The sequence below is a fragment of the Mya arenaria genome, chromosome 6 (genome assembly GCF_026914265.1).
Source record: "Mya arenaria isolate MELC-2E11 chromosome 6, ASM2691426v1".
Classification (NCBI taxonomy): domain Eukaryota; kingdom Metazoa; phylum Mollusca; class Bivalvia; order Myida; family Myidae; genus Mya; species Mya arenaria.
In genome coordinates this window covers 65,841,279-65,868,884 of record NC_069127.1, presented here as the reverse complement: position 1 = coordinate 65,868,884, position 27,606 = coordinate 65,841,279, and the positions used below count along the sequence as shown (strand labels likewise).

General features: G+C 35.9%; 1 protein-coding gene and 1 non-coding gene across 5 annotated transcripts in view; one reads left to right on the top strand and one right to left on the bottom strand.

Annotated features, from left to right (window-relative positions):
- LOC128238563 (probable C-mannosyltransferase DPY19L3) overlaps positions 1-26,721 on the bottom strand; it is an 87,827-nt gene extending 61,106 nt beyond the window's left edge. The window contains exons 1-2 of one of the 4 annotated variants that reach the window (XM_052954608.1): positions 26,642-26,721; positions 23,019-23,281 (exon numbers count right to left, since the gene is read on the bottom strand). In XM_052954608.1, the coding sequence (XP_052810568.1) occupies positions 23,019-23,252 (234 nt within the window). In that variant the 5' untranslated portion in view covers positions 23,253-23,281; positions 26,642-26,721. The other 3 variants (XM_052954609.1, XM_052954610.1, XM_052954611.1) reach the window with 3 other exon arrangements.
- Trnar-ccg (transfer RNA arginine (anticodon CCG)) lies at positions 14,089-14,165 on the top strand. Its single transcript has one exon. It is a non-coding gene; the product is annotated as a tRNA-Arg (tRNA).
- Positions 26,722-27,606: the final 885 nt, after the last annotated feature.

Below are 27,606 nucleotides of genomic sequence, written 5' to 3'. Positions count from 1 at the left end.
CTATCTGTAATGATAAATAAATTCTGATGCTTGAAATATTTAACAATCAACTTCTTTTGTTCTTCCTTGTTTCATCTGAGAAAATTCTGATTGCTTTAATTTCATGTATTTCAGTTTTTTATGACAGCCATTGAAAACAGGTTTTTTTTTATTTTAGTTACTGAAATACATTTCTTTATTTACAGAAAAAGAAATGAACAAATGAAAGTCAGTAGACAGGAGTTTTTGCTTTCATGATGTTGACAGATACATCACGTTGTTTGTTGTTAAAATACAATTTGCATATAATTAACAGTATGTTAACAGGGGCGTAGCTAGGCATAAAAAACTTGTAGGCCCGATTGTTCTATGTGAGTTTGGGGACTTTTACATGTGCATTACACTCACTTAATTATATTTGCAATTATTACAATAAAATCAAGCAATACAAGCAATACACCCTGCACGTTGTTTAAATAAACACCAAACTTTGGTTAAAAAACAACAAACTTTTGAGTTGTTCACAGTGTTAGAGTAGCTAATATTTTTTATTGTATTTTTAGGTTATTTAAATTTTGTCATTTTTCAAAAAAGTTGTCGGCCCAGGCCTACAAGGCCTAAAAGGCTTAAATTTGTGAACAATGTCACTGAAGCGGATTACAACGACAACAACACCAAGGCAATCGGATGACAAAACCTATTCCCTGAAAGCAGACAAGCAAACAAAATCAGATACATGTTAAGAAGTGACCCACCTTAAGGTTGGAAAACCAAAGATTATTCTCATTAATCTGTCTCATATACCAGGAGTGCTTAAACCCGATATAAAGACACAACAGCACCCCCAAACAGTTCAACAAAAACTGCTGAACGCTCCATCCAAAGATGGTGAACGCCTCTTTCTGGGTAGCAGCTCCTTTGGCAAAGCCGTTTCTCTGATGAGAGCTTGGCTTGTGGCGGCCACCTTTTCTCCTTCTAATGTCTGTCATCTTGTAAGTCTTTTTGAAATTTTAACTGACAGTCTGTTTTATACCCGGAGTATCGTCACACTCTTGTTGATTTATACACTTTTCAGAATATGGCAATTGATCGATAATACTCTTTTTGCTATACTGTCCAGAATATGGAAAATTTATGTGTCATTCGGAGTCATATAGTTTTAAGCCTAATTTATAGAAGAAATTTTAATATTATAATTATGCAAAGATGCTTCAGCTTTCACACTTGTAATGAAAATTTCTACATAGAACAAAAAATGGAAATTTCACTTGCAACAAGACAATTGTCGTATTAATGATTGAACTTAATGACTGAACTGTAACCATTAAATGTCTTAAATAATTAATCCACCACAATATTAAGTCTTAATCTGATGCCATATTGTGACACAGCGACACTAGGTCACATATGGTGGCTAAAATGCTACATTAAACCTCGGCAAACTATTGTACATTATTCAAGCCAGTAGCTCAGTCCACGACCAATGAAGGTTTGCAATAGATCAATGAAACATACTATCTCTAATCCAATAACCAATACTCCATGCAGAGTTCCTGAACATAGCTTAGCGGGAGACAAGCACGGTGCCACACGCCTATACGACACTCGCAGAACCAATTTACCCTACAATGCAGCTATTACCAATACTCCACCATTAACTAAATGCTCAAGATTCTTTATGGTCCTTAAATCACTCTCAATGACTAATTAACTTATAAGGTAACTTCAAATCCAACTCGAACAATTAACACCAATGTTTACTTGAGATTTTAATTAAAATGTCATCAAATTTTTTATCATTTCTTATTCTGCTCCTGCTTGGCCGGTTTCATTATCTTAAATCTGTATAAATGTCACTGTTGAAAACAGGTTGATTTTGTTTAAGTCCTATATTTCGAGATTTTAATTCTGCCTATAAGAAATTCATTTAACGCAAAGTTGTAGAGAAATAATGAAAATATGCAACTAAGAAATTTTCAATTGACAAATTAACAAATTAATAAATATCAATCCAGATATCTAAATTGAAATAGCCTAAGGTTACATTTACTGCAATTAAAACATTCATAGAATACAACATTAAACGCACTTTCCTTTTCTTTATATCAACATACACAAATTTTTAATGCACACAAAAAAGCTGTTGCGTTTGAATACTCCGTCATACTTAATCAAACATTTTATTTGCTGTGCATTTTTACTGACAAATATTCATGAAAGCCTTTTTTTATAATTCAAAAGTTTTATATGAATTAGTGTTCAACCGTTACTAATGGTTTAAGAAAAATACATAAAACATCAATTTTTGAACTTAAATATTAAAAGCTGCGATCTTATTTTTTGTCAGCAGTCTTATATAACTGATTGCCATGGATTTTCGCAAAACTTAGCTCTTTTCAAGACAAAAAATAAAGTTGTCAAAACATTCAATCTGTGAGACTGTCTGGTCCTGTACAGCTTAAACATTCAACACAACATATAGTCTGTGGATCTACAATCGTCCTCTTCATTTTTACTTGTATAAAACCTGGTGGAGGAAAAATAAGAGACCATTATACATTTAACTCAACGTTTACATTCAATTTCATCTCATTGGCACTTCAACAGAAGACATATTGGAGCATTTTCAAAGCATAACAAGATATGGTGGCTCCAATATTTGCCTGCCAATTTATTATGCAAACCTATAATTTTAATGACAAAACAGAAGTAAGGTATCTGTCAACATCATAACAGCAAACGTAACTGTGTAATGAATTTTAGTTTTTCATACCATTAACAAAGGCATTACTATCATTAATGTTTATAGGTGGGACTTCGTGTTTTTACTATGGTATTACAAATCATACTAAGCCACATCAGACAACAGTAGGATTGTCATGGGACAGCGAGCTCGACTAAATGCCACTTTGTCTTAGAAATTAATACAATAATGATGTATTATGTGTGCTTGTCAAAAGAAAAAAAAGAAACTCGAGATTGCATTTTTGTAAAAGTGCTCGTCTCCCTTATTGTGAGGACGTAGCTGAGAAAAAATAAATGATGGACATGAAATTTGTAATTTTGGACTGGAGACGAACCAACAGTGAAGTTTGGTTTATTCACCCGTATTAAATAGTGAAGAAAAGAAAGTGTTGTTGATTAATCTAGGAAAATGCAAACAAAGTTTGTATTGTATAAAGTTCCTGGGCGCAAGTGCTATTCAATTATTGATCGGAAACCATTTTTCAGCTCAAGGTCATCGTGAACTTGACCTTTGACCTACTGATCACATAATGAATAGGGGTCATCTACATGACCAACTTGCATACCAAGTATGAAGTTCCTGAGTGCAAGCGTTCTTTAGTTTCTGAGCGGTAACCGTTTTTTTCACCTCAAGGTCATGGCAACCTTGACCTTTGACCTACTGATCTCAAAATCAATAGGGGTCATCTACTAGTCATGACCAACTTGCGTACCAAGTATAAAGTTCCTGGGTGCAAGCATTCTTTAGCTGCTGAGCAGTAACTGTTTCTTCACCTCAAGGTCACGGCGACCTTGACCTTTGACCTACTGATCTCAAAATCAATAGGAGTCATCTACTAGTCATGACAAACTAGCATACCAAGTATGAAGTTCCTGGGTACAAGTGTTCTTTGTTATTGAGCAGAAACCATTTTTAAGCTTTAGGTCACCACCAACTAGTGTTTGAAAATCGGACTCCGTTTGCTATCCATAATCGAATCAAATTGGATCAATTCATTCGATTTACTATCGGACAATAATCGAAAGTTCATAATATCATTTAGGAATACATTTCATATACATAGTATAATCAAGATCATTTCAATGGTTTAACCTGGAATCAGTATGTGTGATGATATAGTCATGCTTTTTGCAACAGTAAGTAAATATCCATAACCTTTTTCTGTCTTAAATAACTTAACGAAAATACATAACAACACAACACATACTTTACAAGAGATGTTTTGTCAAACATAATGCCCCCCTGAGCACCATGTTGTCAGGATTATATGAATTTAATGAAATATGCATGGACCGAAATGACAGCTGATTTGTCACTGACACTGGATGCCGTTGAGGCAGTTATAAGATTATGATCATTCAAAGTGTGAGGATAGAGTGTGTTATGACCATGACCTTTGACTCTATGACCTCAAAATCCATAAGTCATCAGCTGGTCATAAAAAATCTAAATGTCAAGTTTGAGGGCTATGGATGCAGGCATTGACAAGTTATCACACAGACAAGCTTTTTTTGTTCAAGGTTACTGTGACCTTGACCTTTGACCCGATGACCCCTAAAGTCATAAGGGGTCATCTACAGATCAGACGCAACTCCAAGTCAAGTTTGAGAGCCATAGGTTCAGGCATTATTGAGATATCACTGGGAGAAGATTTGTTAACTTTTTTGCGTTAAATGTTACTGTGAGCTTGACCTTGGCCCGATGACCCCCAAAAGTCAAGAGGGGTCATCTACTGGTCACACCCAGCCTTCATGTCAAGTTTGATGACCATAGGTCCAGGAATTGTCGAGTTTGCTTTCAAGGTAACTGTGACCTTCACCTTTGACCCCTATCTCCCCATGAATAAAAAAAGCTGCAGTGCTTTGAAATCAATTTGTTATCAATGATTGACAGAAGTAAGATTCAGTTTCAACTGCTTTTTCCATTTTGAGTAACAGTGACCTTGACCTTGACCCTTGATGCCCCAAATGTAATCCCATGGAAGTCCTCCATAAACTCTTCCTACATACAGTGTTTGGTCACAATATGTCAACCCTTACTCAAGTTTTTCAGTATCAAAAGGTTATCTATTTTTAGTAACAGTGACCTTTACCCAAATGCATGAAAGGTCTCGATAAACTCTCCTTTTATGTTTGTCTTGTCTTGTCTTCCTATATACTATTTAGTTTGGTCGCTATATGTCAACCTTAACTCAAGTTATTCAGTGCCTACTTTTTTTCTATTTTTAGTAGAAGTGACCTTGACCCTTGGGCCAAAATGCAGGCCCATGCAAGGTATCCATAAACTCTTCCTATATTCAAAGTTTGGTCACAATACGTCAACCCTAACTTAAGTTATTCAGCACACGTCCGGCAAATTTAGTATAGGTCCGGCAGCTCTTTCGTAAATGCTGTTCTGGATGACCGACATATCTTAAAATGACTATAGTGAAAAGGTAAGTCGATAGTTAGTCGATCCCACATTGATATTTGATGTCACAATAACATCGCCAAAATGCGGCCATTTCTGATATGGAATCATGACGTCTTGATTGCTGGAGTTAAACGAGTAAATATGAAAATAATAAAAACAGAAAGACCTATTAACTGTAACTTCGCGAGTAGGATGTGTCGCCTGACGAATTATTTACTGTCGACATGATAGCTATTAGATTGGCATATTATTCATTGATAGACAATGATGCTGCCATCTAACTTTCAAGTGTAGGTGGCATTTGAACTGAAGGTAACAACGTTAAGCCGGACAAAAATTAACAAGGGAAATTAACAAAGGGCAATAACTCTAAAAATATGGAAGCAAGAGTTACAGTGCACTTGCCCTCAATGAGATATATCTACCTAGCTATTAAGTTTCAGGTTGATACCTCTTTTAGTTTACGATTTATGCCCCTGACAAAATTTAAGCTTGAAAATAAACAAAGGGCAATAACTCTAAACATATAAATGCTTGAGTTATGGTTCTTGTACACTGCACTTGCCCTCAATGAGATCTATCTAGCTATGAAGTTTGAAGTTGATACCTCTTTTATTTTTTAAGATATGCCCGGCACAAAACTTTAAGCATGCAAATTAACAAAGGGCAATTACTCTAAAACTAAGAAAGCAAGAGTACCTGTTATTGTGCACTTCACTTGCCCTCTATGGGATCTATTTACATATGAAGTTTCAAGTTGGTAACTCTTATATTCTACAAGATATGCCACGGACAAAACTTTAAGCATGAAAATAATAAGGGGCAGTAACTTTGAAAATATGGAAGCAAGAGTAACACTTCTAGTGCTCTGCACTTGCCCTCAATGAGATCTATCTACATATGAAATTTCAAGTTGATATCACTAATAGTTTACCAGATATGTAAACCTGAAAACAGGACACCACAGCCGCCGCCACCGTCGCGCCAACAAAAGTAACCCCTATATGTCGCCTAGTCAGGCAACACAAAAATTAGGCTTGCATGTCTTTTTAAAAACAATTGTACTATACGCTTCATTGTGAAATGAAAAACCATTGAATTTAATGATCAACTACGGTAAATTTCAAATTCTGAAATATAACTGAATAGTTTTTGCAACTGAATTAATTATAATTGTAATTATGATTGCTTACATAATTACGCAGACATACAAAAATGATTAAATTTAATCCTTAATATTAACAGATAATTAATGACTTGAAACAAGTTTGTCTTTTTAAAGTGAGATACAGATTTCTACATTGTCTCCCTACTTAAATATCCTTATCTAAAGTCAATTTAACCCCAGAAAAAATGTGCGAAATCAAATTGATACTTCACTTATGAAAATTATTTCACTCTAAAATGCCATACCGTATAATTAATTTATGTGATTTTTTATGACTAATATGTTTTTATATTCCATGAAAAGATTATAATTTATTAGATACATCTTTACTTATGTCAATTGTTTTCAACTTTTACCTTTAACATTGTTCTATTCATCACTTTAAGGTTACTCATTAACAATTTGTACATCAAATTAATGCCTTCTCCAACATAAAACAATCAAAACTGTCACTCTATGAAATTTCAACACCCAAAGGTAACACAAAAAGTCACAGGAGTTCATATATCTTGAAAGGCAAACAGCTTTGCTTGTCAAGAAAGAGAGGCATATATTACTAAACACATTATATGGGCATTGGCCCGGGGGCCAGATTCAATAACCAACTTGGATTGAAATTAAGTGTAAGATTAGAACACATGAGTATGCGGTTGAATCCACATGATTCTGACAAAAAAATCAGCCAAAGTTGCAGTATGCGTACTTGACTACATGCTCCTAGAACTGTCCATTTTCAAGTACTAAATAAAGCAAATTAAAATGCCCAGAATGCACTATGGTTTTCAAAGTTTTCTGAGGGGGCATGCTCCTGGACCCCCCCAGCACAATTATGAATCCACATGAATAGAGAGCTAGCTACGCCCCTGGCTTGTACTATAATTATTTAGCTGACCAATAGGCTGAATGAAATCACTGAGGCATGTCTAAGGATAAGGAAAAGATCAATATTGAACACTGGCTTTGGCAACAATGTGTACAAGTATCATTTGCTGAGTCTCATTATTATGCTGATGTTGCTGTTGTGGAGGACAACGACACCAAGAATATGACAATACCTCAACTTTTTTTCATTGATAGAAAAGATGAGCTTAAAATCAACAGACTAGTTGTTTTTACAGACGTAATCAATCAAATACAAAAGTACACAAATTTTTATGTGGTATTTATAATGTGCAGATTGTAAATTGAATATTGATTTTTTCCTTAGTTAATGTGCAGTGTATTAGTCATTTAAGAAAGTGATAAAATACTTGAAACAATATGCTGGATCTCATAAAATGGTGACACACTGAAATAATCAAAATTTATTTATTATGAAACAGAAATTTCCGCACAGAGTGATCGCAGAACACAATTTTTTCAAGAGTGATATTTATGAAATATTATAATGAGACACCACTGAAAGTTATACTTAAGAAATATTACACACCACTGAGGGTCATATGACATTATAAGACCGGTCAGTCAGCCACCAAAGGTGTATATGGACCGAGGTGTTAGCCGAGGTCCATTCACCTTTGGGGGACCAAAAATTGGCTCAGAAAAAAAGGTTATCAAAATGGTCAATAAGTGAGAGTGCAGCTTTTAATGTCTAGTCCAGCATAGGCCATAGCAGATGCAAGTCAAACAAGAGAGCCATGGAGCAAATGTCAATGCATCTGTTTTCTTTGTACAAAAGGGGGCATAACTTGAAAACTGTTAAAGGCAGAGTAATGGGCCCTGCTATACATATACAGGGCTTAAATTAAAGACCGCATACTCCCTGAATGTGAGTCAGTTTTGCCAACAGCAACCTCATAAAAAATCTACTTGCTAAAATTTGCAAGTCCCATTTTTTCAAAACAAAATACCAGAGGACAAACGCTAATGAGTTACATAATAATGTAATGAAATTATCATTTCGCTTAGACGCTTTACAACGCATAACAGGTCAGCATTAAACGCTTTTGTGACATGGATCACGAGTACCGATTTTGATGATGTAGTACACAAATTCCAACACAGTGATCTCCCTTCATAAGCAGAGAAGCACAGCAAACTGTTTTACCCACTTGCGAAAAATTGCAAGTAAGAAAAAAGTTTAAATTCAAGCCCTATATATATAATCTCTCGCAACATGTGTATACCAAGTGTCATTTGAATATCTTGAATGAGTTTAGCTTTGGGCAAGTTAATAAAATGCTCTACCACAGCACCAACAAGCTGGCAATAACACCAACATCACCAAAGCAACGGCAATTCCTTTTGTTGTAAAAACAGACAAGCTATTATAAAATCAGATACATATGTTAAGAAGTGACCCACCTTAAGGTTGGAAAACCAAAGATTATTCTCATTTATCTGTCTCATATACCAGGAGTGCTTAAACCCGATATAGAGACACAACAGCACCCCCAAACAGTTCAACAAAAACTGCTGAACGCTCCATCCAAAGATGGTGAACGCCTCTTTCTGGGTAGCAGCTCCTTTGGCAAAGCCGTTTCTCTGATGAGAGCTTGGCTTGTGGCGGCCTCCTTTTCTTCTTCTTATGTCTGTCATAATGAAACTCTTTTTTAAATTTAAACTCCTAGTTTTATTTCCTGACTACCGTCACAAATGCTCTTATTGGTTCACTAGTCAGAATCCAGAACTTGATCGATGATACATTTTTTGTTATAATGTCCTGAATATGAAAATGATTATATGGCATAAAGAGCCATACACTTTCAGCTTAAATATACAATTGCAAAATGCAACCTCACTTAGAAATCCTTTTTGAAATTTGCAGAATAACTTTTAATATCATGCAAAGATTCTTCAGCCCTCACACTTAAAGTCACTTTTCCATAAAACAGAATATGGAAGTTTTGTTTGAGACAAAACATTTATTCAACACCAAATAATGTCTTGATTGGTTTATCCACTACAATTCTGCAATAAGACTTAATCCCATGCAATATTGTGATATAGCCACACTGGTCACATATGGAAGCTAAATTGCTACATTAAACCTCGGCGAACTATTGTACATTATTCGAGCCATGAGTAGCTCAGTCCACGACCAATGAAGGTTTGCAATAGATCAATGAAACATACTATCTCTAATCCAATAACCAATACTCCATGCAGAGTTCCTGAACATAGCTTAGTGGGAGACAAGCACGGTGCCACACGCCATTACGACACTCGCAGAACCAATTTCCCGACGAGTCAGTATTTTCCAATACTCCTACATTAACCGAATGCTGAAGATAGTTCTTGTCCTTAATCTGGTTGTCAATGACTAATGAAACATTTAGGGGAACTGCAGATCAATCATATACATATGTTAACTAAACAATTAACTAAAAAATTGCGATGTCATCAAAATGTCTATTTTTACCTTGTAATGACATAACACAAATGCGATTTCTTTAAAAAAATATACACATTCCGCAACTGCTGTTTACTGCGGTTTATCATTAGTTAAATAAAACAGTTCATGAGCTGCACTTTCATCATTATAATTATATCCTGCATGATTAATTTTATTGCACACAAAAAAATATTGTGGTACAAATACTCTGTCATAGTTTATCAAACATTTTGCAGTGCATTATTACCACTTAATTCTAATGGAAAAATATTCATGAAAGCATTTAATTTTTAGATGTAATTTTTTCAGATATCCAAAAGTTCATTTAAAAATTATCGGTGCTCAAAATTATATTTTATCCAATGTTATGGCAGTATTTACCACTTATTTTGATAAATACATACTTATAACCTTAAACTATTACTTAATAACTTGAGCCACACTTAAAAAAGCTGATAAATAACTACCGCTTAAACATATTACTGACAGCAATATTAACCAGTGGCGTAGCTACATATAGGCCTTGTAGGCCTGGGCCTACAACTTTTTTGAAAAATGACAAAATTTAAATAACCCAAAAATACAATAAAAAACAAGCAAATTCGTTGAATTGATATCCCCCGCCTGATTGGGCTTAGTCAAGGAATGGAAATCAATTGTTGATGAGTTTGATTGCAGCTGTTTGAAATAAAATAAAAAATATTGTATATAATGTAACATTTAGAATTGACTAAGAAACCTAGTTTATGACTCCATGTTACCCAGTTCCAAACTAATCTAAGATTTCATCAAGGCAAACATTCTGACCAAGTTTCATGAAGATTGGTCCAGATACAGGGCTCATCCTACCAGGCGACTTAGGCGATTAAGTCGCCCTGCCCGCGGCAACTTCGCTATTTTCTAAGATCAAAGCGAAGTCAACTTCGCCGACTTTTTCAAAGATCAAAAAGTCGATATCGCTAAGAACTAACGCTTGTCAAAACAGAGCGACTCCGCCTCCCGCCTGTCAGCTCGATTGACAAACAGCCAATCGTGTTAAACCTAGTAAATGTGCTCCATTGACTTCAGCCAATGAGAACGCTTGTTTTATTCAATCGAGGCACGTGTTTGCACCATTGAGCTTGTGTACATGTGCTACGTCATCGATGTAATAAAATTGTAAGGGATTAATATTTACACTTGCCGATGTTTGTAAATGTCAATTAGTGCCAATTAGAATTTATACTTTATGACAATAGCGGTTTAAATGATGTGCACTGATGACAAATGAACTTAATTGGGTGTGATTATCGCGAAGTCAGCGAGAAGGGCAAGTGCGATCACAGTTCCAGGTTTGTTGTTTTTATTTTATTTCAGAAATGCTTCCATTATTATTTTTTCTTCGAACGGTTCACATCAATATTCTATATACGAGATATTTTGGATTCTGTTGAATAGTAATCATGCTTTCTACGTGGCTTCTGCGGGATTTCCCAGGCCTGAAACGTAAAGCTGACATGTTGAAAGTGATGACATGATCGACAGTTCAAATAAGAAATCATTCAAAAAGTCAAATTATCAAAATAATTTCAGTTGGTACAACGAAGATGCAGATAAAAATTGGCACTGCGAAGTTTGTAGAGGTGCTAAGTTGGACAACGCCTACGCCCGTGGACACGACCAACCAGCAAAAACAACCAATCATCAGAGACATGGCTTGTGTAAGTATTTATTAAAACAATAGAAGCATTGCTTAGTCCGCAGATAAATCAATTCAAAGTGGTATTGATTTTAAGGTGTCTGGCTTAATATATTTTAAAACATGTTGTAATATATGCCCAAATTATTTTAAATGTCAGCTGAAAATGATGAGATACTGTGAAATATTTTGTGTATTTTCAGCAAATCAGCACAAGGCCGCCTTGGAAAAGACAGTTCTGAGTTCTCAGGAACCCATGAAGAAAATTGTACTGGCCAAACTGTCCAAGGATGACGAGCTTGGGGTCAAGCTCCTTAAGACTGCCTACCACCTGGCCAAGCGGGAGCTCCCCAAGGTGGAATTTCAGTACCACCTCCAGCTTGCCGGGGCCATAGGTGCTGATCTCGGCTGACCTTAAGACCTACATTGTGTATACTGATCAAGTGTATAGTGCTTCTTGTTTTGAGAACTAGGATGTGATGATATATTGACTACTTTTTTGTTTTTTACAATTGATGTCATGTTGTTTGATTTCAGCTAGTTTTGTTTGTATTTATTAGCTTATTTTATTTATTTATCATGTATTTAAATTCAGATATATATTTATGGTAGGTTTGCATGTAATAAAATGTTTGAAACTTGACTTTTTTTTTAAAAGATATATACAACAAATTAATTCCAACTAAAAACCAGTATGACTATTTTAAAACAATTTAAACACCTATTTAATTGCATAGAAAAGTTGTCCAGGGCACACCAGAACCCACCATTTGACATTTAAAATCTCAAAATTTTCAGACCTGCAAGCGGGGGAAACCCCCTCCCGCACCCTCCCCCGTTCTGACTTCTCCCTAAAATTTCTGTCTAGGATGAGCCCTGAGATATATGCAAAAAATATAGCCTCTCGAGTGTCCACAAGGTTTTATTAAGATTTCACTCAGTGACCTCATTTTTAACCCCACATGACCTACTAGTTTCAAACATTTCCAAGATTTCATCGAGGCATTCTGATTAAGTTTCATGGAAATTAGAGCAGATGTATTGCCTCTAGAGTGTTCCCAAGATTTCTGCAAGATATGAGCAAGCGACCTAGTTTTTGACCCATATGACCCATTTTAAAACGCAGTCGAAATTTAACCTAAGAGAACATTCTGGCCATATTTTAACTTAATCAGACCAAACACCACCATAAAATAGCTTTCGGACAAGATTTTTGAAAGATTTGACCTAGTGACCTAATTTCTTATCACATGTGACCCAGTTTAAAACAGCTCCAAGAGTTCATTAAGGAAAACATTCTGATCAAGTTTCATGAATATAAGACCATACATATTGCCTCTAATGTGTTTCAAAGATTTTTCTAAAATTTGACCTAGTGACCTAATTTTTGACCGCATATGCCCCACTTTTACAAGCGGTCCATATTTCATCAAGGGGTACATCATGACCAAGTTTGAACATAATCCGACCAATCATTTCCATTCCTGACCAAACATTTCTAAGATTTGACCTTGTGACCTAATTTTCTATCATATGTGACCCAGTTTTAAATAAGTCCAAGATTTCATCAAGGAAAACATTCTAATTAAGTTTTATGAATATTTGACCATGTATAATGCCTCTAGTATGTTCCAAAGATTTTTCTAAGATTTGACATACTGACCTAGTTTTTGACCCCATGTGACCCACTTTTTTAAGTGGTCCATATTTCATCAAGGTTAACATCATGACCAATTTTGAACATAACTTGACCAATCATTACCATGATATGATTCCGAACAATATTTTTCTAAGATTTGACCTAGTGACCTAATTTTGACCATATGTGACCCAGTTTTATTTCCGACCAAAAGTTCATCCAGGAAAACATTCTGATTAAGTTTCATGAATATTTGACCTTGTATTATAAATGCCTCTAGTATGTTCCAAAGATTTTTCTAAGATTTGAAGTACTGATCTAGTTTTTTATCCCATGTGACCCACTTTTAAAAGTGGTCGAGATATGATCAAGGGGAACATTCTGACCACGGAATGACGGAGTGACAACGCCAAAACAATATCCCCCTCCTGAAATCTTCGATTTGGCGGGGGATAATAATAGGAACTCGAACACTGTGAACAACCAAAAGTTTGTTGTTTTTTGAACCAAAGTTTAGTGTTTATTTAAACAACGTGCAGGGTGTATTGCTTGATTTTATTGTAATATTAATTGCAAATATAATTAAGTGAGTGTAATGCACATGTAAAAGTCCCCAAACTCGCATAGAACAATCGGGCCTACAAGTTTTTTTAGGCCTAGCTACGCCCCTGTTAACATACTGTTAATTATATGCAAATTGAATTTTAACAACAAACAACGTGATGTATCTGTCAACATCATGAAAGCAAAAACTCCTGTCTACTGACTTTCATTTGTTCATTTCTTTTTCTGTAATCAAAGAAATGTATGTCAGTAAACAAAATAAAAAAAACCTGTTTTCAATGGCTGTCATAAAAAAACGAAATACATGAAATTAAAGCAATCAGAAATTTCTCAGATGAAGCAAGGAAGAACAAAAGAAGTTGATTGTTAAATATTTCAAGCATCAGAATTTATTTATTATTACAGATAGTGATGTGGCAATGATCAAACATTATTGATAAAATGTTGATTGATGCATCAGTTTTCATGGAAGGTTATTATTTTACTTAACAAGAAGGCCATCATCAGATGGCCCTATATATGGCTCACCTGTGTGTATAAATATCTTGACACCCTATCATAAATGACAAGTCCGTCCAGTTAGCTCAATCGGTAGAGCGTTGGACTCCGAATCGGATAACCCGGGTTCGATTCCCGGGCGGACCAGGTCACTTCTGTTGTGATTGGTTATGAAATCCTTTCTACGACCATTTGCACTGTACCACTGCCCTTGCCATGTACAGAAGTTGTCAGTTCCTTTCAGAGGCGAAGGCACCTATTACTGGTTCCGCCCAGGATAGGTGTGCGGTGGTTGAACTGTCACTCTGGGACCCTTCAATGTGCTCACGCCAGGACCCGCAGTATAAACTACTAATACCACCTCCCATAAATGACAAGAAGGATTTAATAGCTTTTTTTCCCTTAAATTAATAAGACTATGTTTAGTGAACCACATGGTGTGGCCAGTTTCAGTCCCAAAGACACATGCAGTTTGAGCAAACTTGTTTATGGGCCACTATTTATAGTTATAAGAATTTTTTTGGAAATTTCCAAACAAATATATTATATATACTTTTTGATGGTATTGTTAAACCTTTTTAAGAAAACAAACCAAAAACACATGCGCCCAGGCCGGGAATCGAACCCTGGAGGTCCCCTAGTGAAAATCATTTATGTGTGCTAACCACTACACTCACTGGACATCCCAATAGAGGTTGCTCATACCATAACATAAAACTATCCGTAATGTTTACCATCTTCAGTCAATTCTTAATATTTTGCTTGATGCTAGGACTCTCAGAACTTTGATTAATTTTATTCCTCTGTCATTCCATATCAAATTATATAAGGCATTAAAAGTTGTTAAAATAAACGTAACTGATATTTTTAAACTTAATTCAGTTCGAAAGTACACCTTCAATCATTTTTTATTCAATGTTCATAAAAAACAAAATCATCCATAACTACACACATGAACAATAAATAATTATGATCATCCACATGGAATTCATAACTATAATATTATCAATCTCTATAAGTTTCAGAATATTAAAGTAATTTATTTTAAATTGTAACTGACTTGACGTTTTCAAATACAGACTACATTTCTTATAATGACTAAATTGCATTAACTTCACATTACAATAATGATGACATATAATCATAAATAATAAATATTCATTTAGCAATTCCATAATAATTTTGATATCAACATTAAAAATGATTAATGCTAAATGTAGTCTGTATCTTGTCACAAATATATGATTGAAATGTCACACTGTCCTTAAATATTTTTTAACTGAATGATGTGGTGTGTAAACTTATTTATACTCGCACTAGGGCCTTGCCCATTCAGCGAGTGCTCCGAAAAGATTGTTAGTCATTTGAGGTTTTTGGAGCATAGTGCACACACAGAAATGAAACCCTCAGGTTAGAGCTACCCTGGTTCTTTAATAAACGTGCACCAGTGTATAGCACTGTCACTCGGGACCCCCGTTTAATGTCCCCCCCCCCCCCCCCCCCCCCGGATGATCATTATTTTTTTTAGTGGTGAGGCGGGAAATCGAAACTGCGACCCCTAGATTAACAGTCAAGTGTGTTACTTCTAGACCACGGATCCGCCACATTAACTGAATGATGAAAACAATTAGCAATTTATAACTATTTTCAAGGGATTGAGATGTGTTTCCTATTTGGATAGGAATTTCGGCCACTCTCACTTGCCGGAACACGAGAGCATGATTTTGATTAAATAATACTAAAAATGATCTGTTAAAAATAAGACAGGGTATCTATAGGAATTTTTAAAAATATATTAAGTTTGTTGGTTTATGAAAACGATATAAAATATTTCATTGAAAATGCTGGAATAAAATGTAATAATTGCTTTATAAAAGCACATAATATAGGTTGATGCATAGGTGATTTAAATGCATTATCCTGTTTCACTATTTGACTTTTTACCCTTAGGCAGTTGATGGGGATTTTAAAGGCTTTGCAAACAGCTTGAAACCAGACCAGACACCGAGTAACTCGGCGCTTGGTCAGGTTCCAAGCTGTTTGCCACTCAGTCAATATATCCCCAAAGTTTTAAGTAAATTGAAAGAAATTTAGAATAAACCAGACGACATTTTTGAGCAGACAACAATTTACCCAGCATGCAAAAGGTTAAAGATTAAAACAAAAACTAGAGGGCCAACAATATTGCTAAACTGATTGGTTGAATTTGTACCAGTGGTTTAGGAGAAGTTGTTTGAAGGAAAATGTTGACGACGGAAGGACGGACGGACTAAGGACGACGGACAATCACCCTATCACAACAGCTCAAGCTGAGCACTTTGTGCTTAGTTGAGCTAAAAATGCATATAGTTAAAAAATATAGCAATGTTTTTTTCACATGGGAATCTATGGTCATGCAGCTATTTATAAAAAAAAACATTTATAAAGGATATCTTTTTTATATGTACCTTAATCATATGCTGTTTTTTTTTTATTTTAATCATTAAAGTCATACATGGGCATTTTTTTATTTTTTTTTCGAAAAGACTCAGTCCACATAGCTACTTCGTGAAACTATACGGCTTCTCAAAATGATAGGCATCAAATTACAGTGAAAATAATCTCCTGAGTAGACAATATTTAACAACTTCTGGATTTATAAGACTGGCTAGGTAGTTTCTATGGTAACCAAGTCATAAACATTATGTGTACAAAAAAAAAGGCTTTCTAATGTCTCTTTCCAGGCAATAACATTCAAATGCAAGAAACTGTGGACTTTTAGCATCTCATTTTCACAGACGTATATATACATAAAGACATGTTTACATATTTCTAGCTTTACTTTAAGGTATCACCACAGTGAGGTAGTTAATTGTAAATGTGGAATTCTTCAAATCACCAATTAAGCTTTGGTTTACCACATTTAGGTAGTTGAAAATAGTGAATCGGAAATTCATGAAAATACAAACATTGATACTTTGAAATTTTAGCCGGCTGTCACTTCCAAAATCAAACGTCAGCCCCCACAGGATTGGGACACAATATCACAATGTCATTTAAACAAGAGGGCCATGATGGCCCTGTATCGCTCACCTGTAGCTTTGCTAAATAAAGTGAACATTCTGACCTATTATCATAAAGATCCAATGAAAAGTATGGCCCCTAGAGGCCACTCTTTTATTTGTCCCACTGACCTAGTTTTTTACCCCACATGACCCTATCAGTAGGCAATGCTTCAAACCAAATATTTAAGACCTAGTCCTTGTGGCTTCAGACAAGAAAATTTTAAAGTTTTTTCCTATATAAGCCTATGTAAAACTTGTGACACCCAGGGTGAGGCCTCTTTTCACCACAGGTGCACAAATTGAACAATCTTGGTAGCGGGCCACTAGGTTATGCCACATATAAAATGCCAATGTCTTGTTGGTTTAGACAAGAAGTTTTTTGTTCTATATAAGCCTATGCAAAACTTGTGACTCCCCCCAGGATAGGGCCTCTTCCCCCCAGGGGCATAAATTGAACAATCTTGGTAGAGGACCACTTGGTTATGATACATACCAAATATTGAATGCGTAGGCCTTGCATTTTCAGACAAGAAGATTTTTAAACACTTTCCTTATATAAGCCTATGTAAAACTTGTGACCCCCTAGGTGGGGCCTCTTATCACTTCAGGGGCATAATTTGAATAATCTCGGTAGAGAACCACAAGGTAAAGCTACATACCATATATCAAATGCCTAGGCCTTGTGGTTTTAGACAAGATTTTAAGTTTTCACTAAATAAGCCTATGTAAAACTTGCGACTCCAGAGGCATAATTAGAACAATCTTGGTAGATGTCCATAAAGTAATTATACATGCCAAATATCAAAGCCCTAGGACTTCTAGTTTTGGAGAAGATTTGTTAAGTTTTCCATATCTAAGTCTATGTAAACCACGTGACCCGGGGCGGGGTCATTTTTGACCCCAGGGGCATAATTTGAACAATCTTGGTAGAGGTCCATTAGGTGATGCTACATATCAAATATCAAAGCTCTAGGCCTTGTGGTTTTGGAGGAGAATTTTTTTTAAGTTTTTCTTATCGGTTACCATGGCAACCAGAGTTTCGCATGGAATCCATGTCTTTGAACAACTTTGGTAGAGCTTCATGCAAGGAACATCCCTGCCAAGTTTCATCATGATTGGCCAAGGGGTTAAGGAGATGTTGTTCGAAGCAAAATGTTGACGAACGACGTACATCAAGTGGTCACAAAAGCTCATTATGTCACTGCGTGACAGGTGAGCTAACCATAGGGCCATGGTGGCCCTGTATCGCTTACCTGCCATCGATCCATACTATTGGGACTTTCAGGATTGCAATGCATCAATATTTTGAGTTACTGGTTCTTCCTTAATTGTTAGTAATTAATGGATGCCACCAGGCCACAAGTTAACTTTGTTGTTAACAATCATGAATGAATGGAAGTTGTCATAGTATATTAATGAGCAAACAAAATACAAACAACATCTTCAAAGGGTTTTATTAAGAGATGATCATTCTGACCAAGTTGAATTGAGTTAAGCCTAAAATTGTGACCTCTATTGTGTTCACAAGGTTTTTCTACTAATTGACCTAGTGACCTAGTTTTTGACCTGGGTTGACCCAATATGGAACTTGACCTAGCTTATGTTAAGCTGATCATTCTGACCAAGTTTCATTAAGATAAGGCTAAAATTGTGACCTCTATTTTGTTCACAAGGTTTTTCTAATAATTGACCTAGTGACCTAGTTATTGACTGCGTATGACCCAATATCGAACTTGACCCAGATTTTATAGAGATGATCATTCTGACCAAGTTGCATTAAGATTAGCCTAAAATTGTGACCTCTATTGTGTTCACAAGGTTTTTGTACTAATTGACCTAGTGACCTAGTTATTGACCGCAGATGACCCAATATCGAACTTGACCTAGATTTTATAGAGATGATCATTCTGACCAAGTTGCATTGAGATTAGGCTAAAATTGTGACCTCTATTGTGTTCACAAGGTTTTTGTACTAATTGACCTAGTGACCTAGTTATTGACCATGAATGACCCAATATCGAACTTGACCTACATTTTATAGCGATGATCATTCTGACCAAGTTGCATTGAGATTAGGCTAAAATTGTGACCTCTATTGTGTTCACAAGGTTTTTCTACTAATTGACCTAGTGACCTAGTTATTGACCGCGGATGACCCAATATCGAACTTGACCTAAATTTTATAGAGATGATCATTCTGACCAAGTTGCATTGAGATTAGGCTAAAATTGTGACCTCTAATGTGTTCACAAGGTATTTCTACTAATTGACCTACTGACCTAGTTTTTGACCCCAGATGACCCAATATCGAACTTGACCTAAATTTTATAGAGATGATCATTCTGACCAAGTTGCATTGAGATTAGGCTAAAATTGTGACCTCTAATGTGTTCACAAGGTATTTCTACTAATTGACCTACTGACCTAGTTTTTGACCCCAGATGACCCAATATCGAACTTGACCTAGATTTCATAGAGATGATCAGTCTGACCAAGTTTCATAAAGATTAGGTCAAAATTGTGACCTCTGTTGTGTTCACAAGGTTTTTCTAATAATTGACCTAGTGACCTAGTTATTGACTGCGGATGACCCAATATCGAACTTGACCTAGATTTTATAGAGATGATTATTCTGACCAACTTGCATTGAGATTAGGCTAAAATTGTGACCTCTATTGTGTTCACAAGGTTTTTGTACTAACTGACCTAGTGACCTAGTTGTTGACCGCGGATGACCCAATATCGAACTTGACCTACATTTTATAGAGATGATCATTCTGACCAAGTTGCATTGAGATTAGGCTAAAATTGTGACCTCTATTGTGTTCACAAGGTTTTTCTTCTAATTGACCTAGTGACCTAGTTTTTGACCTGGGTTGACCCAATATGGAACTTGACCTAGCTTATGTTAAGATGATCATTCTGACCAAGTTTCATTAAGATAAGGCTAAAATTGTGACCTCTATTTTGTTCACAAGGTTTTTCTAATAATTGACCTAGTGACCTAGTTATTGACTGCGTATGACCCAATATCGAACTTGACCCAGATTTTATAGAGATGATCATTCTGACCAAGTTGCATTAAGATTAGCCTAAAATTGTGACCTCTATTGTGTTCACAAGGTTTTTGTACTAATTGACCTAGTGACCTAGTTATTGACCGCGGATGACCCAATATCGAACTTAACCTACATTTTATAGAGATGATCATTCTGACCAAGTTGCATTGAGATTAGGCTAAAATTGTGACCTCTATTGTGTTCACAAGGTTTTTGTACTAATTGACCTAGTGACCTAGTTATTGACCGTGAAAGACCCAATATCAAACTTGACCTACATTTTACAGCGATGATCATTCTGACCAATTTGCATTGAGATTAGGCTAAAATTGTGACCTCTATTGTGTTCACAAGGTTTTTCTACTAATTGACCTAGTGACCTAGTTATTGACCGCGGATGACCCAATATCGAACTTGACCTAGATTTTATAGAGATGATCATTCTGACCAAGTTGCATTGAGATTAGGCTAAAATTGTGACCTCTATTGTGTTCACAAGGTATTTCTACTAATTGACCTACTGACCTAGTTTTTGACCCCAGATGACCCAATATCGAACTTGACCTAGATTTCATAGAGATGATCAGTCTGACCAAGTTTCATAAAGATTAGGTCAAAATTGTGACCTCTGTTGTGTTCACAAGGTTTTTCTAATAATTGACCTAGTGACCTAGTTATTGACTGCGGATGACCCAATATCGAACTTGACCTAGATTTTATAGAGATGATTATTCTGACCAACTTGCATTGAGATTAGGCTAAAATTGTGACCTCTATTGTGTTCACAAGGTTTTTGTACTAACTGACCTAGTGACCTAGTTGTTGACCGCGGATGACCCAATATCGAACTTGACCTACATTTTATAGAGATGATCATTCTGACCAAGTTGCATTGAGATTAGGCTAAAATTGTGACCTCTATTGTGTTCACAAGGTTTTTCTTCTAATTGACCTAGTGACCTAGTTTTTGACCTGGGTTGACCCAATATGGAACTTGACCTAGCTTATGTTAAGATGATCATTCTGACCAAGTTTCATTAAGATAAGGCTAAAATTGTGACCTCTATTTTGTTCACAAGGTTTTTCTAATAATTGACCTAGTGACCTAGTTATTGACTGCGTATGACCCAATATCGAACTTGACCCAGATTTTATAGAGATGATCATTCTGACCAAGTTGCATTAAGATTAGCCTAAAATTGTGACCTCTATTGTGTTCACAAGGTTTTTGTACTAATTGACCTAGTGACCTAGTTATTGACCGCGGATGACCCAATATCGAACTTAACCTACATTTTATAGAGATGATCATTCTGACCAAGTTGCATTGAGATTAGGCTAAAATTGTGACCTCTATTGTGTTCACAAGGTTTTTGTACTAATTGACCTAGTGACCTAGTTATTGACCGTGAAAGACCCAATATCAAACTTGACCTACATTTTACAGCGATGATCATTCTGACAAATTTGCATTGAGATTAGGCTAAAATTGTGACCTCTATTGTGTTCACAAGGTTTTTCTACTAATTGACCTAGTGACCTAGTTATTGACTGCGGATGACCCAATATCGAACTTGACCTAGATTTTATAGAGATGATCATTCTGACCAAGTTTCATAAAGATTAGGTCAAAATTGTGACCTCTGTTGTGTTCACAAGGTTTTTCTAATAATTGACCTAGTGACCTAGTTATTGACTGCGGATGACCCAATATCGAACTTGACCTAAATTTTATAGAGATGATCATTCTGACCAAGTTGCATTGAGATTAGGCTAAAATTGTGACCTCTATTGTGTTCACAAGGTATTTCTACTAATTGACCTACTGACCTAGTTTTTGACCCCAGATGACCCAATATCGAACTTGACCTAGATTTCATAGAGATGATCAGTCTGACCAAGTTTCATAAAGATTAGGTCAAAATTGTGACCTCTGTTGTGTTCACAAGGTTTTTCTAATAATTGACCTAGTGACCTAGTTATTGACTGCGGATGACCCAATATCGAACTTGACCTAGATTTTATAGAGATGATTATTCTAACCAAGTTGCATTGAGATTAGGCTAAAATTGTGACCTCTATTGTGTTCACAAGGTTTTTGTACTAATTGACCTAGTGACCTAGTTGTTGACCGCGGATGACCCAATATCGAACTTGACCTACATTTTATAGAGATGATCATTCTGACCAAGTTGCATTGAGATTAGGCTAAAATTGTGACCTCTATTGTGTTCACAAGGTTTTTCTACTAATTGACCTAGTGACCTAATTATTGACCGCGGATGACCCAATATCGAACTTGACCTAGATTTTATAGAGATGACCATTCTGACCAAGTTGCATTGAGATTAGGCTAAAATTGTGACCTCTATTGTGTTCACAAGGTTTTTCTACTAATTGACCTAGTGACCTAGTTTTTGACCCCAGATGACCCAATATCGAACTTGACCTAGATTTTATAGAGATGATCAGTCTGACCAAGTTTCATAAAGATTAGGTCAAAATTGTGACCTCTATTGTGTTCACAAGCAATTGTGAACGGACGGACGGACGGACGGACGGACGGACGACGGACGAAGAGTGATCACAAAAGCTCACCTTGTCACTACGTGACAGGTGAGCTAAAAATTACATTACATTTGGATACAATCACCTTTTATTTCATATCCTTTTAGGGATATATAATAAACATATATTTTTTGTTTCAATGTTGCAATATATTTCACCTCTTTTAGAGCTTTAAAAGTGAATATTTCACAAGTGGCTACACTCTAGAAATGTAGCTTTAGGTGCTCACTTGATGAAATATCTTACGATCTTACACTGAAACAAACAATTATCCTCCTTAGATATATTCATTTATAACTGAGTACCAATCCAAAACATAAGAAAATTACCTTAATATTTGAAAACCACATCCAGTTTTCATGTATAGTAGCCATGTACTTGGCGTGTGTGTAACCAATCCCGATCATTACGCAGGTTCCGACCAGCATGCTTAAGACCACCATCAAGTCCTTGTTGCTTAGTGGCCATGCTTCCATGCCAGTCCTGGATTTACATTTGTCAAGCGATGTTGTCTGTTTGGTTGGTTCCTGTTTTGAGGCCGTTTTTCTTGATCGTACTGCCATTTTTAAATATAATTTCAGTGGCACCGGATCTGCAAAAATAATTTTATGAAAAAATCAGTTGTTTTTTAAATTAATCAGATTGAGCACTGTATAAATAAGGTCACTAAGTTAGCTTAACAGTTACGGACAGGTGCAGAGGTGGATCCAGCACTTAACAACTTAAGTCCAATTCACTGAAATAAAGTGCAAAATAATGAAACTATGACACTATACGAAAGTATTAATAAACGACTAAAATCAAACAAGATCTTAATTGATTGAACAGCCCCAGGAGAGTACATGTAAATATTGAAACAACGTGAATCTTTCACATACATATAACAGTATCTTTGTTTGAAATGTATATGGTATATTAAAAAATATAAGTATTTTGTCACTATTTTCATAATTCTTAGTCCCAAGGTCCCCTTTCAAAAATGATCATAAGGCTTAAGATAGTAATTTTCAGAGGCTTCAGATAGTAATTTTTCACTTCATTATTATGAGGAGCCGAGTTAATTCAATTTACCTTTTTTTATGGAAAAGAAATCTAGAATAGTGAAGGACAGTTGCAGTCCTTCATGCTATAATGTGCACCAGTTTTGGTCATATAACTGGTGTCTGGTGTAAGTCACCTTACTGTACACCATCGATAATAAGTAACACCAGCATTGTCCAGACTCTTCTCAAGTTTATGAGCAGGACAATTGGATTAATACCCATAAATTAATACCCATAATTGTCAAAAATGACTGGAAATTTGTTAATTGCTAAAGATGGCATGCATAAAAGTCACTTACAATTAATAAATTCTAGTGTTTCATATTCTGCCATCAAAAGTAAGTAACATTCATGTAAAAAAAATAAAAAATTGTCGTCTTTATATGTATTTCACATAGTACATTTAATTGAATATTTTGACAATCAATTTAATTGTTTGGTTAACACCAAAGAAAACAAACATTATGTTCTGTTCTCAGAAATGGTGACAGTTCTGCAATATGTGGTAGTGTTGCCGACCACGAACGCACCCAGTGAGGGTACGTTCTGCGCCCTCAGAAGGGTCAAGACTGATTTGCGTGCTAGTATGACAGAGAAAAGACTGACCATTTACAAATGTATACATTTTATTTGTTTCTCACTGAAATTACGAAATAAAGATCTTTATTCTATCTGTCTCCAAAAGAAAAAAAACAGGACAGCCAAATGTGTTACATATACATTGCCATTTATGGAAGTGACTACAATGTCACAAGTTCTTCATTACCAATAGTTGCATAAAATATTTCCAAGGAATGCACCAGATTGCACCATTTATAATACATGTTCGCACCATTTTCCTGGGGACACCACAGACCCTTTCAAATAGGAAGGGTTACTTCCCACCCCAAACCCACCCCCTTTTGTCGCCCTAAGCACATTTCAATTCCTGCACGCCTGGCCCTGCAATCATACAATCCCCGTGAAAAAACAACAACTATTTTTTATCAAAATATGACCTTTCATTTTTCAAATTGAGAATTTTAACATTCAAAATTGGAAAAATATATATACCATAGTCCATTTTGAACACACTATTAAAAATTTGCCTTTCCCCCCATATAACATTTCTTATAGACAATTGTCAGTTAGAAGTACCAGGTGCCCATACAGGTCTTTGAAATACCCGTAGACCTTTAAGCTTTTATTTCCCCATACAGCTTAAATAAATATCGACAAAAAAATGTATGTATACTGGAAGGCAATCAGAATGCCAGCCTAATTGGTTTATGCACAAGCCATTAGGACTAATATGACAGACTGAACTGGTGTTCCCAAGCCTGTCGAATCCATACAATAAATCATATAAATGAACAGTGCACTCACATGCATGTGACGGAAACAGTATTGCTGAACACTCATAATTGTTGAGAGTGATGGAACCTACAGGGTACAGGGTACAACATATTTGCATGGACAAAACCTTTGAGCGACTAAGAAAACGAAGCAAATATGAATTTTATGTAAAAATATCAGTGTTAGTATTCTAAATGTGTATGTAAAAGATCTGAATACAAATAGGAAAAAACGGAATTAAAAAAAGTGTGGAATCATACCCTGGTATACCAGTATTAATACATAATTGTCAAAACATGAAAAATCAGTAATAAGTACATGAATTCCCTAGCTACAATTATGAGCGCTTATGGTAACATTTTTACTTTTTTGACATTTCTTATGTATCCCTACCACAGATCATAAAATCATCAAAAGACTCGTTGACGGCCATTTAGGTGGACTAAAGAAATACCGAAGAAAAATTAAAAAAGAATGAAGCAAAGAAGCAGATATTGCCTATGCAGTGAGGCCAAGGTGCATTCAGTCTTGACAACTACGCTAGGGCCTAGATAACCTATGTAACTCCGCTAGATGGCCTAGATAACCTATGTAACTCCGCTAGATGGCCTAGATAACCTATGTAACTCCGCTAGATGGCCTAGTCCAAATAATTGTACGTGGACGGATTTTTTTTAGATTTTTTATATGGCAAATCCTTCACTAGGGATTGGAAGAATCCCGTATAACACGTCTATTATTTTAGACTACTAGATGGCCTAGATAACCTATGTAACTCCGCTAGATGGCCTAGTTAAAATAATTGTACGTGGATGGATTTTTTTTAGATTTTTTATATGGCAAATCCTTCACTAGGGATTGGAAGAATCCCGTATAACACGTCTATTATTTTAGACTACTAGATGGCCTAGATAACCTATGTAACTCCGCTAGATGGCCTAGTCCAAATAATTGTATGTGGACGGATTTTTTTTAGAGTTTTTGTATGGCAAATCCTTCACTAGGGATTGGAAGAATCCCGTATAACACGTCTATTATTTTAGACTACTAGATGGCCTAGATAACCTATGTAACTCCGCTAGATGGCCTAGATAACCTATGTTACTCCGCTAGATGGCCTACATAACCTATGTTACTCCGCTAGATGGCCTACATAACCTATGTAACTCCGCTAGATGGCCTAGATAACCTATGTTACTCCTTGACTGACTCAGAGACTGTGTATTTATGCATGCAACCATAATATATACTCTAAGCATCAAGTGGACTTCCCACAGTCAAAACAGCCCTCTCACCTGACCGAGCTATTAGTATTACATGTAAGTTTTGGAAATAGACATTTTATAACAGAACAAATGTAAAAAAATACCATACCAAATGTCATTTTACAATGAAATGATTACAACAATGTTGTTTTTTTTAGGAAAAAATACTTCAGTAAATAAATAAAGTTACCTACTTACTGTTTTATTCGTAATTAATTATCTGATTTTGACAACAATCACAACAGGAAGTTTAAAAGTATCTTACACGTGTACAATACCAAATCTAGGTCTACTAGGTTCTTATCTTACCAAATATAGCCTTATTTAGAGTGTTCAAAACTTTAAAAACTTTTCGGAGACTTCCAATTCCTGTTAGAACTTAGAGTAACTTCCCTTTGCCGGTTACGGGACGCAACCCGACTAAAATAGAAAACATGTAGTGTAAATAGTTACTTCCCTTTGTTTCAAAATGTGTCTAACCCACTAACTCCATGCAGTTAAAGTACGGTGGGTGGGGTTCATGTTTGCTCATGTCTGTTAAGGTAAATGATTATTCTCTATATAAGGTATAATGCAATGAGGTGAGGATTTCAACAAGAAGTGCTCAATTCATGATCACGTATAGTTGAACTTGAAGGGTGTAGACTGTAAAAATGCCATTTGTGAGTTGGCGAAAATACCGAAAAACCGGAAAACATTTTTCCTAAGTATACACAATAAGAGTGTGCGAGGGGGGTTGGTGGGGCTGGGGTTCATACCACATTGTATAGGAGGGGTGGATATCGTGTGTGTGGATGGGGGTTATTGTGGACGAGTGGGGTGAGGGAGGCTGGGCTTCATACTATACTCTGTGTGATGGGTAGGGCAAGGGATGGCGGGGGCTTTTAAAAGGTCTCGAATACTTAAGCTACGGTCGGTGGAATTACCGAAAACCCGAAAATCCCCGTAAATACCGAAAATCCCCGTAAATACCGAAAATCCCTTCCATTCTCTGAGGTATATAGCGTTTTCTTTAATACGCCCGGTTTTACTACTTTATTGTGTTCGAATGTTGTATGCCGTAATTGTTGGAGGTTGGAGAGGGGTGGGGAAGCCTAGGGAGGGTGGGGATGGGGGTCGTGGGGACTAAAACCCGGGACCCCCTTTCATTTTCAAAAGTTCGTACAAAAGAAGAGTATGCGAGGAGGTTCTTACGCCGTTCCTTCAAAATTGCATTGTGTTTTAGTGGGTTGTATGCTGTATATCTTGGTGGTTGGAGAGGGGTGGGGGAGTCG